The sequence below is a fragment of the Mustela lutreola genome, chromosome 6 (genome assembly GCF_030435805.1).
Source record: "Mustela lutreola isolate mMusLut2 chromosome 6, mMusLut2.pri, whole genome shotgun sequence".
Classification (NCBI taxonomy): domain Eukaryota; kingdom Metazoa; phylum Chordata; class Mammalia; order Carnivora; family Mustelidae; genus Mustela; species Mustela lutreola.
Genome location: NC_081295.1, coordinates 98,557,237 through 98,572,672, shown reverse-complemented (window position 1 = coordinate 98,572,672; position 15,436 = coordinate 98,557,237). Strand labels below are relative to the sequence as shown.

General features: G+C 37.3%; 1 protein-coding gene across 11 annotated transcripts in view; it reads left to right on the top strand.

The window, feature by feature from the left end:
- PKHD1 (PKHD1 ciliary IPT domain containing fibrocystin/polyductin) overlaps positions 1-15,436 on the top strand; it is a 475,577-nt gene that overhangs the window by 420,712 nt on the left and 39,429 nt on the right. For 10 of the 11 annotated variants that reach the window (XR_009354742.1, XM_059178234.1, XM_059178227.1 and 7 more), the window contains 3 exons: positions 368-455; positions 7,821-7,928; positions 14,134-14,292. Coding sequence is in view for 10 of the 11 variants with exons in the window: in XM_059178234.1 (XP_059034217.1) it covers positions 368-455; positions 7,821-7,928; positions 14,134-14,292 (355 nt within the window). In the remaining variant the exon portion in view is untranslated. The remainder of the gene's footprint in view (positions 1-367; positions 456-7,820; positions 7,929-14,133; positions 14,293-15,436) is intronic. The other variant, XM_059178233.1, reaches the window with a different exon arrangement.

Genomic DNA, 15,436 nt, shown 5'->3' with positions numbered 1-15,436 from the left:
TTAGAAACCTGGCCCTTCTGAGGTAATCTGGCAATCGGCTCGGTCCTGCTTCTTTTTCTCAAGCATGGCTTCCTTGTTAATCTTCAACATGTAATGCCACTCTCCTCTTCTGTAAAGTTAGCTTTCCTTTCTCCTCTTCATTAACCTGCCTCAACTTCTCCTGCAATAATCTCCTTTCTCTTTTCTCGATGAGCTAATTTTGATATATTTTAACACAAGAGAGAAAATATTCATCACTTTCCTTCCTTTGCCTGTCTCTACTGAGTTTTGTTTCATAAAAGAGTCTGACTTCTTTTCTGTTTTAGATACCTTCACAAAAATTCTCTTCTCAATCCAACTCCTCCCATCCTGTTTTTTCTATTTCCAGAATCGGAGAATAGAGTCCTTGGGCCCCCCCTCAGAGCCTTGGACTATTTCTGTTTCCCTGGAAGGGACGTCAGATTCAGTGTTGAAAGGTAGGTCCTTGTGACATTCAGACACCTGTCACTACAACATCTGCAAGAAAATGTTTGCAGCCGTTAGAATTCCTAGCAAGGTTGGTAATAGTGTCTTGGGTAATTTGGAAGGTCTCCTTTATCCCCAGTCTACAATGCCATATCTGTGAAAAGCAAGATTAGACTGGCAGCCAATACTTAAGGAGCCTCCTCCTCTTCTCCCCTTGCGTGATGAAGTAGCATTTTTTGTCATAACCATATCCCCAATATGACGTAAGAAAAAGGGCATGTCCCCCAAGACAAATGATTCTGGTACAGTATCATGGACTGGCTCAGAGAGCAAGGCACACGTATGATATGGTTCTTTTTTTTTTTTTTTCCCATAAGATTTATTTATTTATCTGAGAGAAAGACAGACAAATAGGTAGACAGCAGGGGTGTGAGGTGGGGGGGCAGTGGGAGAGGGAGAGAGAGATTCCCAGCTGACTCCGTGCTGAGTGCAAAACCCACACGGGGGCTCAATCTTAGGACCTTGAGAGCTGAAATCAAGAGTTGGGTGATTAACCAACTGAGCCACCCAGGCACCCCTATGATGTGATTTCTATGGGGAAATAGAAACACTCTCAGGGTTATGAAGAAAAAATACAATGGCAAATGCAAAGCACATGGTCCAGAGCAGGTCCTCAGAGTTTACTTTCCCCTCTCTACCTTGCTTTGTCCTCTGTTGCCTTCCTGTTCGGTCCTAGTACCACTGCTAGTTTCATTTACTTTCCCTGAAGTTGTGCGTATAAAATAAAAATTAAAAAAACCACCATTGCATTCTTTGCCTGTATGAGTTTGACTATTTTAGATACTACATGTAAGTAGATTCATACTGTATTTGTCTTACTGTGAATGGCTTATTTCACTTAGCATCGTGTCTTTAAGATTCACCTGGGTTGTTGCATATTTCTGAATTTTCCTTATTTAAGACGGAATAGTATGCCATTGATGTACACATTGCATTTTTAAAATCCATTCATCTGTTGACGAACATTTAGATTGTTTCCATGTCTTAGGTAGTATGAATAACACTGCAATGAACATGGGGGTTTGGATGCCTATTTGAGATCTTGATTTCAATTCTTTTGGATAAATAACTGGAAGTGGGCTTGCTGGATTATATTTCTATTTTTATTTTTATTTTCTATTTTTTTTTGTGTGTGAGGAATTTCTATTTTTCTATTTTTGTGAGGAATCTCCATGCCATTTTCCACAGTGGCTGCACTATTTTGCATTCCCATCAGCAGTGTGTGAGAGTTCCAGTTTCTCCACGTCATCACTAACACTTTCTTTCTTCCTTCCTTTCTCTCTCTCTTTTTCTCTTTTTTATAATAGCCATCCTAATAGGTATGAGGTTATATTTCATTGTAGTTTTAGTCTGCATTTCCCTGATGATTAGTGATGTTGAGCATCTTTTCATATACTATAGATGTTGGCCATTTGTAGGTTTTCTTTGCAGAAATGTTTGATTGAATCTTTAGCTTATTTTTTTAAAATCAGGTTATTAGCTTTTTTTATCCTATTGAGATGTAGGGGTTTCTTACATATTTTAGAAATTCACACCTTATGAGATATATAGTTTGTGAATATTTTCTCCCATTTTGTAAGCTGCCTTTTCACCCTGTTGATTATTTGCTTTGCTGCACAGAAGCTTTTTAGTTTGATATAATGCTACTTGTCTAACTTTGCTTTACATGTCCACAGTACCCAAAGAAATCTACAGATTAAGTGCAATCTCTATCAAAATCCTAATAACATTTCTTATAGAAATAGAGAAAACACTCTAAAATGTATATGAAACCACAACAGATCCCGAAAAGCCAAAGCAATCTTGAAAAGAAAAACAAAATTGAAAGCATCACACTCTGTGGTTTCAAAGTATATTACAAAACTACAAAAATTAAAACAGTATGGTACTCACCTAAAAACAAAGGTATAGACCAACTGAACAGAATAAAGAGCCTAAAAATAAATCCACACATACGTGGCCAGCTGATATTCAACAAGGGAGCCAAGAACACACAGTGGGGAAAGGATATAGACATTTTAGCAAATAGTTTTGAGGAACCAGATATCCACCTGGAAAAGAATGAAATTGGAGCATTATTTTACACCTTGAAGAAAAAGTAACTCAAAATGGATTAAAATCTCAAACATAAGACCTGAATCTATAAAACCCCTAGAAGAAAAGCAAGTTTCTTGACCTTGGTCGTGGCAATGATTTCACCAGGGACATCAGATGACGCTGATGGCATTAAACACACAGGCAACCATTAAAAGCAAGGTAAAAGATATATTGTTAACTCTTCTAAAAAATCAGCTTATCAGATTTCTATGTACTTCATGAATTGGCTAGGACATTTCTGTTGGTTTTGGGTTGTTGTAAATGACTCATCTACCAGTTCAAAATATCAGCCTATCCATAAAGTAACTGGATTCCAAAAATAAGCCATGACTTTACTGTTATTTCTTGCTCTACTCTGGCTGTGAGCCTAAGCTCCTTCACAGGGACTCTGTAAAATATGCCAAAATGTATAGGAGTAAGACCATTGTAGAAATACTAAATCTTGCCATTCCTGTTAGTTGCATTTATTTTTTGGCCTAAACTGTTAGTAACATCTGATATATAGCACTTGTCTCTCCTGATAATATTGTCTCTTTGTTCTTTGTTACACTTCTTTAAAAAAAGGAAAGATACACAATTTTCATGATAAAGTTTCCAAATTAGTGAATTATCACTCAAAACAGTTTTTAATGAATTAGTCCCAGAATTTGTTTTATATCACTGTTTTATTTAGCTTATATATTTTGTTTTCCTGTAGAGGTACCCCTCATCAATTCCAGAAAACAGAATTAGTCCCTTCTGAAAATGTTCTTGAAATAAAATCTTTAATAAAAGGGTGAGGAGGCAGCTGGATGGCTCAGTGGGTTAAGCCCCTGCCTTCAGCTCAGATCATGATCTCAGGGTCCTGGGATTGAGCCCCAAATCAGGCTCTCTGCCCAGCAGGGAGCCTGCTTCCCTCTCTCTCTCTCTGCCTCCCTTTCTGCCTACTTGTGATCTCTGTCTGTCAAGTAAATAAATAAAATCTTTTAAAAAAATGTTCCTGAGGAGGCAATTGACATTTCATGATTAAATATTTCATAGCTTCAAACCCTTTACTGTTTCATGCTTGTCTCACTCTCTTCCTTTCTTATTAGAGCTATAAATTTGTCTGCTATCTCTTTCTAATTTGCATTTCAACTATTGTGGCCTATAAATTCCCTACCCTATCTACTTACTTATCAATAAACTAAATCTTTTCAGCCTGTACACAAAAATTATTTTCCCAAACTTCCACAGTGTTGTTACTCTCCTGAGCACTCTGTCTGTCTACTTTCTGCTTGTACAATCCAATTTTAAAGGCCCAGGAAATGCTGCTTATTCTGTGAGACTCACCTCATAGACTCCATGTTTCCCATTCTTCCAGTCCTAACAATGTATATCTTACTCACTTTGGTGAAAGTAACACCCATATTGCTGACTCCTATTTTTGTCTTCTTGGTCATTTCTTTACCAAAGCAGTTAAGCCTGAAACTCTTTGGGTTTAAAATCCCGAGGAAAGAGGACAGCCCAATGTGATGGGGATGTGCAAATTTGCAGAAACAAGCCACATCATTAAGAAAGTAAGATAATTAAACAAAGCTACCCAACATTGGCCAGTAAAAATTAAACATTCAAAATTGTATTAGGAGGTAGTTTTAAACTGCCTGGTTTGATGATGTCATTCTGTCCATTATTCAATACCATTTAGCTGTTACTGACATTTTGATATGAGATTCATAAGACAGAATAGTAATTTGTTTACTCTCTGATCTTAAGACAACAGTGTCAAAAATATCAATTTTCAGCTTTTTTTCATATTTTAGTAATGTGTACATCAACTACCTCACCTGGAAACTGAAGCTCACCTACCCCATCCTCTATTCCATATTATACCCAGATTCCATAACTTATCCATACTCCAGACTTTACACACACTCATACCTATCTTTGTCCTTTCAGGCTGCTATAACGGAAAACCGCAGGCAGAGTGGCTTGTAAACAAAGAAATTTATTTCTCTCCATTCTGGAGAATAGGAAGTCCCAGATCAAAGTGCTGGCAAACTTGGCATCCAGAGAAGACATTCTTCCTGATTCATAGATGGCCATCTTCTCACTAAGTCCTTATGTGGCAAAAGGGGCAAGAGAGCTTTTTGGAGTTTTTTTTTTTTAATTTTTTAATTTCAATTTTTATTTTTTAAAAGATTTTATTTATTTGTTTGACAGAGAGAGAGATCACAAGTATGCAGAGAGGCAGGCAGAGAGAGAGGGGGAAGCAGGTTCCCCGCTGAGCAGAGAGCCCAATGTGGGGCTCGTTCCTAGTACCCTGAGATCATGACCTGAGCTGAAGGCAGAGGCTTTAACCCACTGAGCCACCCAAGTGCCCTGGAGTTTTTTTTATAAGGGCATTTATCACTAGTCACTCCACAGAAGTCCTACTCCTAAATCCCAGCTCAATGGAGATTAAGTTTCCACATTTGAATTTTGGAGGGACACAAACATTCAGTCCATTACCCATACTCTATAACTTACTCTATAACCCTAACCCTAACTCCATATTCCTTTTATAAAAAATAGTGTGATAGAATACATACAGCATTAACTTGCTGTCATAACCATTTTTACATGTGCAGTTCATTTACCTACATTCTTCCCTTATTCCTACCTCATATGTTTACCCATATTTTGTACCTTACCCATACTCTATACCTTGCTCATAATTCATAACTCACCATTCTTCATATACTACCCATACCTACCACCATATCCATGTTCTCTGTTTTCCCCATCCATAGTACTTTCTTCTGGACCATACCTTATTCAGACTCCATGCTTCACTTTGCCCCAGTCCTCACACCCTCCCCCAATCCTTCATTATTTATCTTTCAGTTATTCCAAATATATCATCATTGACTAGCTTAGAATCATATTGTGACTATGCAAAATGAATGAGTATTTGCTATTTTATTTAATGCACCACATCATACTCAGCCTGCTGACTCATCTAGATTAGTATTGTCAGAACTATTTTCCTTGGAAGATTTACTGAGGAAGCATAAAGAATGGGCTGAAGTCATTTCTATGCTCACATTTTTGTGTGTGTCACGGAGTAGGGAAAATGAGCTTGTGGAGTTTTGTGTTTTTAGAATGTCCACATCACCAAAACAGCTTTTTTCATATGGCTCTTGGAGCCATCATGAAATACTTCTTTTTAACTACAGAAAGAGTAGAACTAAAACCATTTGGGATGGATGACCTAGCTTATTCTAAGTATTTCCCGGAGGAGAACAATAACAACGAAACCGTATCTATATGTCTAGTCTAAACCTTTTATACTTATCTCAGTAGAGCCCCCTCAGTAAAAAAGCAGGTTATAATAAAATAACAAAAAAAGTAAATTTATGTACTGGAAGATAATTATTGAAGGATCCTACAGACCCTTTCATATTTAATGACAGATCCTCGTTGTAGGAAAAAATATGTACTTAATATTAAAAAAAATACAGTCTCAACATTAATGATATGCCAGTTTGCTAATATTGCCAGGGATGAGAAGGATAGTTGTGAGGGAGAATTGGGTATTTTGGAAACCATATGCCCCAGAGAAACCCATTCAGGTAGCACTCGCTGCTAAGTCACGTGGTCGATTTCAATCTTGCTTCAAGCCCAGCACCCCACCTCATCCCAAGTTCCCCCGGCCAGTACACTGCTTATACCAGCTTGATCAGGGAGCCTGTCGCTGGCATTTGTATATTTTACAATTACCATTCTAGAGATATGAACCCTGGAGTAATATACTGTACTTGGCAGCAACTGCCTCAGCTTTTGGGCACATATGCTTCAAATCTGAGAATATCATAGATATATATGGGAATCTTTGTAGAGATCTCTGAGGCAAGCTGGTATTTAACACAAAAGCAAACCCATTTGGAGCTAAAACACTTTCCATTAGGCAGTTTGGCGGCTGTTCTATGAGCCAGACTCACTGTGCTCGACGGACACATTTCGATTAAATGCTGCTTTGTATTCCTCCAAAGATGGGAACAATAAGGACGTTTGTCAAAGGAAAAACTGCAGCAAACGATTTCATGTTGAACATCTGTACTCTGCAGTTCATTGTTTGTAAGAGTTTATTGACCATAATTTTGATGCATATAGGTTTTAAAGTGTATAAACTGCATTTATCTTGGGCGCCTATCATTTATTTGAGTCTTGGCTTATTTATTTCCATTTTTCTGGGCATTTTATTTATTTTGGGATGCTGAAGAGATGAAGGAAAAGATGCTTTTGAAAAAGAAGTTTTAGTTAGCTCTGCAAAATTGATGAGGAAAGACAGTGTTTCCACAAAACGGATTAAGCAATTGAATTGAAAAATGTTAACACTAAGCATATTATAACTTTATGATACCTTTCAGCCTTAAAGATCTCAAACCAATTTATAAACTTTAAGACCACTCTCCCAACTCCTTGTCCATCATATCAATCATCATGACATTTCCAGAGTGAACTGTAGCAGCTGTTAATTAGCAAAGTAATTTGAGGGTAGTGGAGTCAGAAGACTAATTAATGGCGTTGTGAATGTGATCCTGAGTTAAGTTGCCTTCTTTCACTTTAAAAATGGATGGCCTATTGTTAGAAGATGTAAACTTGCTTTTTTTTTTCTTTTTTTTTTTTTTTTTTCATTTTATTCATGGGAACCATAGCCAAGGCAACCCAAGTTGCTAAATCAGGGTAGCCTTTATCAGTCATGATTTGATGCATAGCTGTGGTCCTGCTCTATTGGCCTAACTCTGCTGCCACATAAACTACAGATGCCTTGAATAAAAGAGAGGCAGAGCCTAGAAACGACCATCTATAAGATAGTAGATTTTCTTTCTTGGCAGATATTTAATAATGAAATAGTCAACATATTGTAGTAGTTAAGAATGTCAACTTGGAAATCAGGCAGACCTGGGGCTATAACCCCCACACCAAGTAATTTCACCTTTCATAAGGTTATCTATTGCCTTTTGTACAGTTTATTTAAAATCATGTATCTAAGGCACAGCATCCGGCATGGCAAACTTCAATTACTGTTACTATTATTCTTTCTTGGATTATTTGGTTCCACGATTCATCTAAGAAAAGCCTGATGGATTTTATAATCTGTTTCATTAAATCTTTTTTTCCATTCGTTCCCAGTTGCCTCTTTACAGAGAAGACCTAAAGAAACTGCCTTGAGTGGGTAACTAACATTTACATTTTGTTTCTGTGTTTGTTTGTAGGGTGTACTCGGGCAGAAAGTCAAGATGGTTATGTGAGCTTCTCCAACTTGGCAGTTTTGATCTCTGGGTCAAATTGGCACTTTCTTTTTACTGTCACTTCCCCTCCAGGTAATAGTAGCAGGAGTGTGTTTTTACTATGTGTTCCTTAAAAAAAAAAAAAAAAAAAAAAAAAAAATAGCCCCTTCTCCTTTATAATGGGAATAGCTCCTATCATGAATAAGAAGTCATCACAGTTTAGAGAAAAAAATCACTTGGCTATATCATTAAGGTATGAGAAACAAGAACTCATATAGAAATTAAGTCCCTGGAGAATTTTGGTAAGCAAGAATCCAAATATACATTTTCTTCTAGTTGTTAAAATTTACTTTGAATGCTTTTTATTATTGTTACTACTTATTCTTTCTTTGACATGTGGTGGTATTTGGTTGGATATTAACGAGAACATTTTAAGGTTAAAAAAGAGAGTCATGGGATATTAAGTATTGTGAAATTTTATATTTCAGTTCTGCCCTCCTCACCCACTGCCTCCCCCCAGCTCCATAACCATTCAAAGTCCTGGCACTTTAGAAGGACAGATATAAGGTGTCTGTAAATTGCTCATATGCTCCAACTCATCTTGAGGAAACCTTGAAAAAAAGGTCTTCTCCCTTCTGCAACATTCTTGACAACTTTTGCTATATTAGAGGGTAATACTACTCAGTAAGTTTGAAGTAGATAGCACGTTAATTTAACTTCCAAGGAATCTATGCAAAATCCTCCTCTCATTTCCATGAAGGGTAGAGCCAGGTCTCCTCTTACCAAGGAGTGGTGAGAAAAGAGTGTTTTTTGTTTGTTTGTTTGCTTTTGAGAGTGTAGTTTTTGGCATCCTGTTTTTTAAAATACTGAGCTCTCATAGAGACACTGGAAAAAGAAAAAAGAAAAAAAGATTTAATTTTTCCATTCATTATTGTGATTTACCAGAAAAAAATTCCTCCACTAACAGAGCATCTAAAAGAATTCTAAAAATGCTGACACCACATTTGAACTAAAGAAGTAGATATTTATAACCACTTATTAATTTGGGGCAGAAAATTAGTCTGATATTAAAGCCACACAATTGTGGAAAGCAGTTAGTACACGGATGTGATGATGCAAAGTTTTATAAAATGCACTTGAATAGGGTACCTGGGTGGCTCAGTGGGTTAAGCCACTGCCTTCGGTTCAGGTCATGATCCCAGAGTCCTAGGATTGAGTCCCGCATCAGGCTCCCTGCTTTCCAGGGAGTCTGCTTCTACCTCTGACCTTCTCTCCTCTCATGCTCTCTCTCTTTCTTTCTCTCTCTCTCAAAGAAATAAATAAAATCTTTAAAAAAACACATTCGAATAATCAGCACTAGAATTAAACCAGTTAGTTAATGGAAACAACCAAGGAAATCTCATGTTTTGATGCGAGATATCTGAAGCCCAACAACGACTATTTAATTAAGGCCACATATTAGTTCTCCTTATGAAACTTGAATTCCAACTGTCATAAGATACTTCTCAAAAAGAGAAAACTGTAGCTCTTGGGAAAGTATAGAATGAGCATTTGTCAACAACTTCTTTAACTCACTAGTTGAGTGTACCACAAAGACGCAAACGGTTTCAAGAGTATTTAAGATTGCCACAATGAAAAGATAAGCATTACAGAGAAGAGCATTTGAGAGACGTGTATCACACAGCCAGCTGAAATAAGTTTGCCACATTGGATACAGGGCAATAAAACTGTAATCTTTGGTGTTACATGTGTACAGGTACCATTTACATCTGAATGGAGAAAAATCATTTGCAGTTTACCTATATAAATATATATACACAAATGTATACTATGTTCCAGATAATTTGATAAACCTTGAATGGGCCTGTTTGAAAATACTATGGTATGACATCGATCAGATCTATAATCATTTTTTCCCTTTATCCAAGTCCTGGACAATTTTTTTGCACCTGACTTCTGAGAATCAACTATATTATCATTAATCTTAATTTTGCAGGGCAAATATCTTTTAACTACCTATGGAAGTATCTTTATGTAGGACAGATCCATGGAGATACATGTTCAGTGTTCTGGACCATGGGATCCCCATGTATATATATTTTGGAAGGACAATCCATGCGGAGCTGGATATTTTGTCCCAGACTTGTTGGGTTATTTAAAGGACCTTTGTCCTTCAATTTCCTCAGTAGTTAACCAAGACTAACCAAATACTTCATCAAAGTTATTTTGAGGAATAAGTTATACAGCCAGTTGTAAAATGTGGTGTAGACAAAAACTTCTCAGTAACACTTCATGATTTTGAGCTAGCCATACTGTTCACATTTATTAGACTACAGCTTTAATTTAGGCTTCCCTATAACTTGTAAAAGAGGCTGGGGAATTATCTTGAAAATTTTTTCTTCAGCAATTTTCCTTAAATTATTCTTCATAATTTTCAAACCATGTCAATGAGGCGAGGCTCATTAAATCTCAGAATGAGATTTCTGAAGTTTAAATTAGAAGAGAATAGATGGAAGATAGAGAATGAATATCTTAGAAAGAAGAACAGTATTTTAGAAGTGTAGAAACTGAGGAGCTGAGAAATCAACCAGATGTGTATGGGACCCTCACCAGTCTTTCTAATATGTTGACTAATCTGGCTCACTTATTCGTTTTGGAACATCTGAGATGCCACCAAAAGAGAAGGGTTTCTGTGTGTTTAATTCTGCTGACTTCCCAGCCAGCCTTTCCTCCTTCCCTATCATCCCCATGACTTGGCTGTGGTTTCTCTGTCCGTTCTTTGCAGCCCTGTAGCTCGTAGGGGTTTCTCAGGGGCTGCTGGGCTGAAAAGAGACCGGGGGAACCCAGGCTGCTCCTAGCCACCAAATCCAGAGAAATCTGGCTTGGCTCTGTTGTCCCTGCCATTTCCATGCATGGGATACTCTTCCTCCTGAAATTCATATGACTCAATCATCATTTCACTCAGATTTCTCCCCAGATGTCACCTCCTCGGGAATGTCTTTTCTGCATCACTAAGTCAACCCCACCACCATTCCCAGTCCTGCTCCATTGCCAGTCATTCTCTGTCTGCCAACCTCACTTTGGTCTTCACGGCACTTACTGCCACATGGGACCAGGGTATCAGTGTATTTGCTTGTTTGTCTACTGCCTGTGTTCTGCCCCCCAGCCACCCCCATTCAAACCTAAGTTCCAAAAGGGGCAGGATTTATGCTGAGTTCAGCACTGTATCTTTGGAGTGTAGAAAAACTTGGAACATCATAGGCACAACCATTTCTACTATTTTTAATCTTATTTTTTCAGTGTACCAAGATTCATTGTTTATGCACCACACCCAGTGCTCCATGCAATACGTGCTTTCCTTAACACCCACTACCAGGTTCACCTAACCCCCCACCTCCCACCCCTCCAAAATTCTGTTTGTTTCTCAGAGCCCACAGTCTGGGCTTTAACTCCCCCTCTGATTTCCCCCAATTCACTTTTCCTTTCCTTCACTTTTCCTTTCCTTCTCCTAATGTCTTCTGTGTTATTCCTTATTCTCCACAACTAAGTGAAACCATATGATAATTTACTCTCTCTGCTTAACTTATTTCACTCAGCATAATCTCTTCCAATCCCATCCATGTTGATACAAAAGTTGGGTATTCATCCTTTCTGATGGCTGCATAATATTCCATTGTACATATGGACCATATATATTTTTTTAATCCATTCGTCTATTGAAGGGCATCTTGACTCTTTCCATTGTTTGGCAATTGTGGCTATTGCTGCTAGAAACACTGGGGTACAGATGGCCCTTCTTTTCACTATATCTGTATCTCTGGAGTAAATACCCAGTAGTATAATTGCAGGATCATAGGGTAACTCTATTTTTAATTTTTTGAGGAATCTCCACACTGTTTTCCAAAGTGGCTATACCAACTTGCATTACCACCAACAGTGTAAGAGGGTTCCCATTTCTCCACATCCTCTTCAATACTCATTGTTTCCTGTCTTGTTAATTTTGACCATTCTAACTGGTATAAGGTCATATCTCAATGTGGTTTTGACTTGAATCTCCCTCATGGCTAATGATGATGAACAATTTTTCATGTGTCTATTAGCCATTTGTATTTCTTCTTTGAATAAGTGTCTGTTCATGTCTTCTGCTCATTTCTTTATAAGTAAGTAAGGATATTGAGATGATGTCTAAGATTGTAGCTTTGTAATGTTCTGCTACTATAAATATTTAAAAGCTTGTGGTCTCTACCCTTAGACCCAGGTACTTCTCTGGTCTTATAAATCAGTTAATTGACTTCAACCCCTCTGCCATTATTTGTGTCCGAAACACTTTCATGGCCTGATCTTTTGTATCCCACTTGATATATGCTATTTCCCAGCTCAGAATTTTTCCTTTTATGACACCTCATTGCCTTCAAGATATAGTCAAGAAGCTTTGGGTTGACATTTACTGCCTGCCAAAATTTATCTCAAATGCTTTCCAGCATTAATTCCCACTATCTTTTGCACTAATTTCCTAAACAATTGCTCTTTCCTCCTTTCTGTCTTTTTTGCTTAGCCTTCAAAGCCCCACTTAAATATTCTCTTTTGGATGCTTTCCCTGACCATATTGATGGGAAATATCCTTCCAGAGCAATTGATTGCATTATTCTGTTGACATATGTCACATTCTGATTTGTGTGTGTGTGTGTGTGTATGTGTGTGTGTGTGTGTAATTTTATCTACTAGCTTGTAAATATCTTCAGAATGAGAACAGTGACTTATTCAGTTAGCAAAGTAAACAATCACTGAGCAATCATTGGAAAATGGATAAAAGAATGAGGAATCTTGTTATACTTCTGCAAATCACCAGTAAAATCCATTCCCCCCTCTCTGGGCTTGATTTATCTTATTCAGATGTTCATAAAAAGCAACTAATAACGAACAAGCTAAGTATGTCTCAAGCATAAGATGTACACAGGAGAACCATTTCTAGCTAATTTTGTTATGGTAGCTTTGGGACCAAGTCAGCAACGAGTCAAGAGACTGAAAACCTGACAGTGACTTTAAATCAAAACTATATATATATATATATATATATATATATATATATATATAATCAGGTTCAGTCCAAGGAAAGCACAGCAAAGAATAGCACAATGTTTCCTTGAATAGAAAAAATAAAAACTCTGTTTTTGCCTACATTTATTCAGATGATTGCAGAAATTTGGCGTAGGCTGGTTTATTTGGATGTGTTACTTAAAAATCTCTGGCTCTAACTCATGCTTATAGGCAAGCGCTTTTTTAAAAAAATTTTTCATTTTTGTATTGGGGTATAATTGACACATGATAAACTACAAATACTTCAAACACACGGTTTTGTAGATTTTGATGAATATATACTTCCATGAAACCATCCCCACAATTAAGATAATGAACATATCTGTTACCCTCAAAATTATAGGTAAATTTAAATTTTTTTATTTAAAAAATAATACACAGTAAAATTTATTTTTGCATATGTTTTTGTGGATTCAAATATCTTAACAGATTCATGTAATTACCACCACAGTCAGGATATAGAACATTTCCAAAAAATCTCCCTTATTCTGCTCCTCTGTCCTCACATTCCCCCTGCCACTATCACTAATCCCTGGCAATCACTTACCTGTTCTTTATCACTATAATTCTGTCTTTTCTACAATGTCATATAAATGGAATCATAAAATATGTACCCTTCAGAGATGGACCTCTTTCACTTAGCATAACACCTTTGATGGTCATCCCAGTTGCTACTTTCCTACTAATAATCTTGTTCAGTTTCCCAGATAACAAAATTCTCATGGATGTTAGAAAATTCTCTTGGCTCTGTGGTAGGAGTCCCTGTTCCCTGTTTTGATGTCTTACATACCATTTTTTAAAAATAGGAGACATAGGTCAGAGCAAGTAGTTTCACACATTCTAGAGCTGAGAGCATTTCTATTCTAATTAGTGGAACATGAGAGTGAAATTGAAATTTTGCATTGGTGGAAAAGGTAAGTCTGAGAATGAAAGGGGAGATTTGGAAGAATGCCCCATTGGTAATGGACAGAATTGGAAGGAACAGTTGTATGTTATTGTTGGAACTGGATTCTTGTAGTTCTTCAGAAATACAAATTTTCAATTGAATATTAGTTCATTTAATCACTTAATTCGCTAAGTATTTATTGGACCTACTAAGTGACAGGTATTGTTGTAAACATATCTCTTCCACAGTATTTTTATTACATCAACATCTTTTATCCAATTAATATGTTATTACTGTTTTTTTTTTTTTAAACAGGAGTCAATTTTACAGCTCGATCAAGGTCATTCACTGTCTTACCTGTGCGTAGGTCAGAGAAGTCAACCATCATCTTGGCTGCTTCCTTGTGCTCAGTGGCCTCATGGCTGGCTCTATGCTGTCTGGTGTGCTGTTGGTTAAAGAAAAGCAAAAGCAGAAGTATGTAGATTTTTCTTTTGGCAATGAAAATATCAGTGGGGAAATGTTATAATGTATAATACATTAACATTTCTTTTTCTTTCCCCAAGAGAAATTTTTTATGAAACTCTAACATATGGAACCAAACTATTCAGTTTATACAATAGAGACAAAGATTGCTTAACCTTAACTAATAATAGTGATAATGATGAGAGTATTTATTGAATATTCACTGTGGGCCAGGTTCTAAGTACTTTATATGCATGGATTTTTTAATCTTCATAACAGCCCTTTGAAGTAGGATCTGTGTTATGGGCGTAGCATGAGGTACACAAAGGTTAAGTAACTTGCCCAAGGTCACACAATCAAGAAAAAGTCAGGCAGTTTGGCTCCAGATGCTACTCTCTAAAACACTATGTTCCACTGCCCAAGTAATCCTCCAAAAAGTAAGTTTAAGAAAGAAGGGAAAGGGATTCAGAAGAGGGAAGAGAATGTTTGGTGGGTTTTTTTCCCTATCGTAGGAGTATGGAAACTATATTCTTGAACATCTTCCCAGAAGCAGATCATATCTTTTAGACTGGGGACATGGAGCATCACTGAGGGAAAGAAGTTCTGGAAAGGAGGCTTCTTTCTATCTTTCTACTTTGCTCTTAGAGTGAGGGAGATAGAGGGGCAGGCCAAGTATTGGCAAGTCCCTGACTCCCCTCATCAGATTAGTGGATGAAACACTTGTGTGCTCAAACAAACGTGAGTACAAAAGAAGTGAGGCAAAGAGAGAAGTCAAAATAAAGAAAGGAAAGAGGAAGAAGCATGGAGCCACTACTGGAAGACTCATAGTGCTTGGGTTTCTGAGAGATCTTGGGAGAGGGAAGCTCCATACACTCTTTATTTTGAACCAAGCAGCAGTGTGATATACTTCCCTCTCTCCCTGTCCTGATGGGGCTGGCCAAACTGCAGGGAAACTCAAGGGTACCTTGTCTTTCTCAAGAAGAATGGGATCTCATCCTGAGTTGTTGCCTGTGATTTGTGGAATGCAGGTTTTGGTCTTTGGGGTTCTTTTTTGTTTTGTTTTGTTTTATTAACATATAATATTTGTTTCAGGGGTACAGGTCTGTGAATTATCAGTCTTACACAATTCACAGCACTTGCTGTAGCACATACCTTC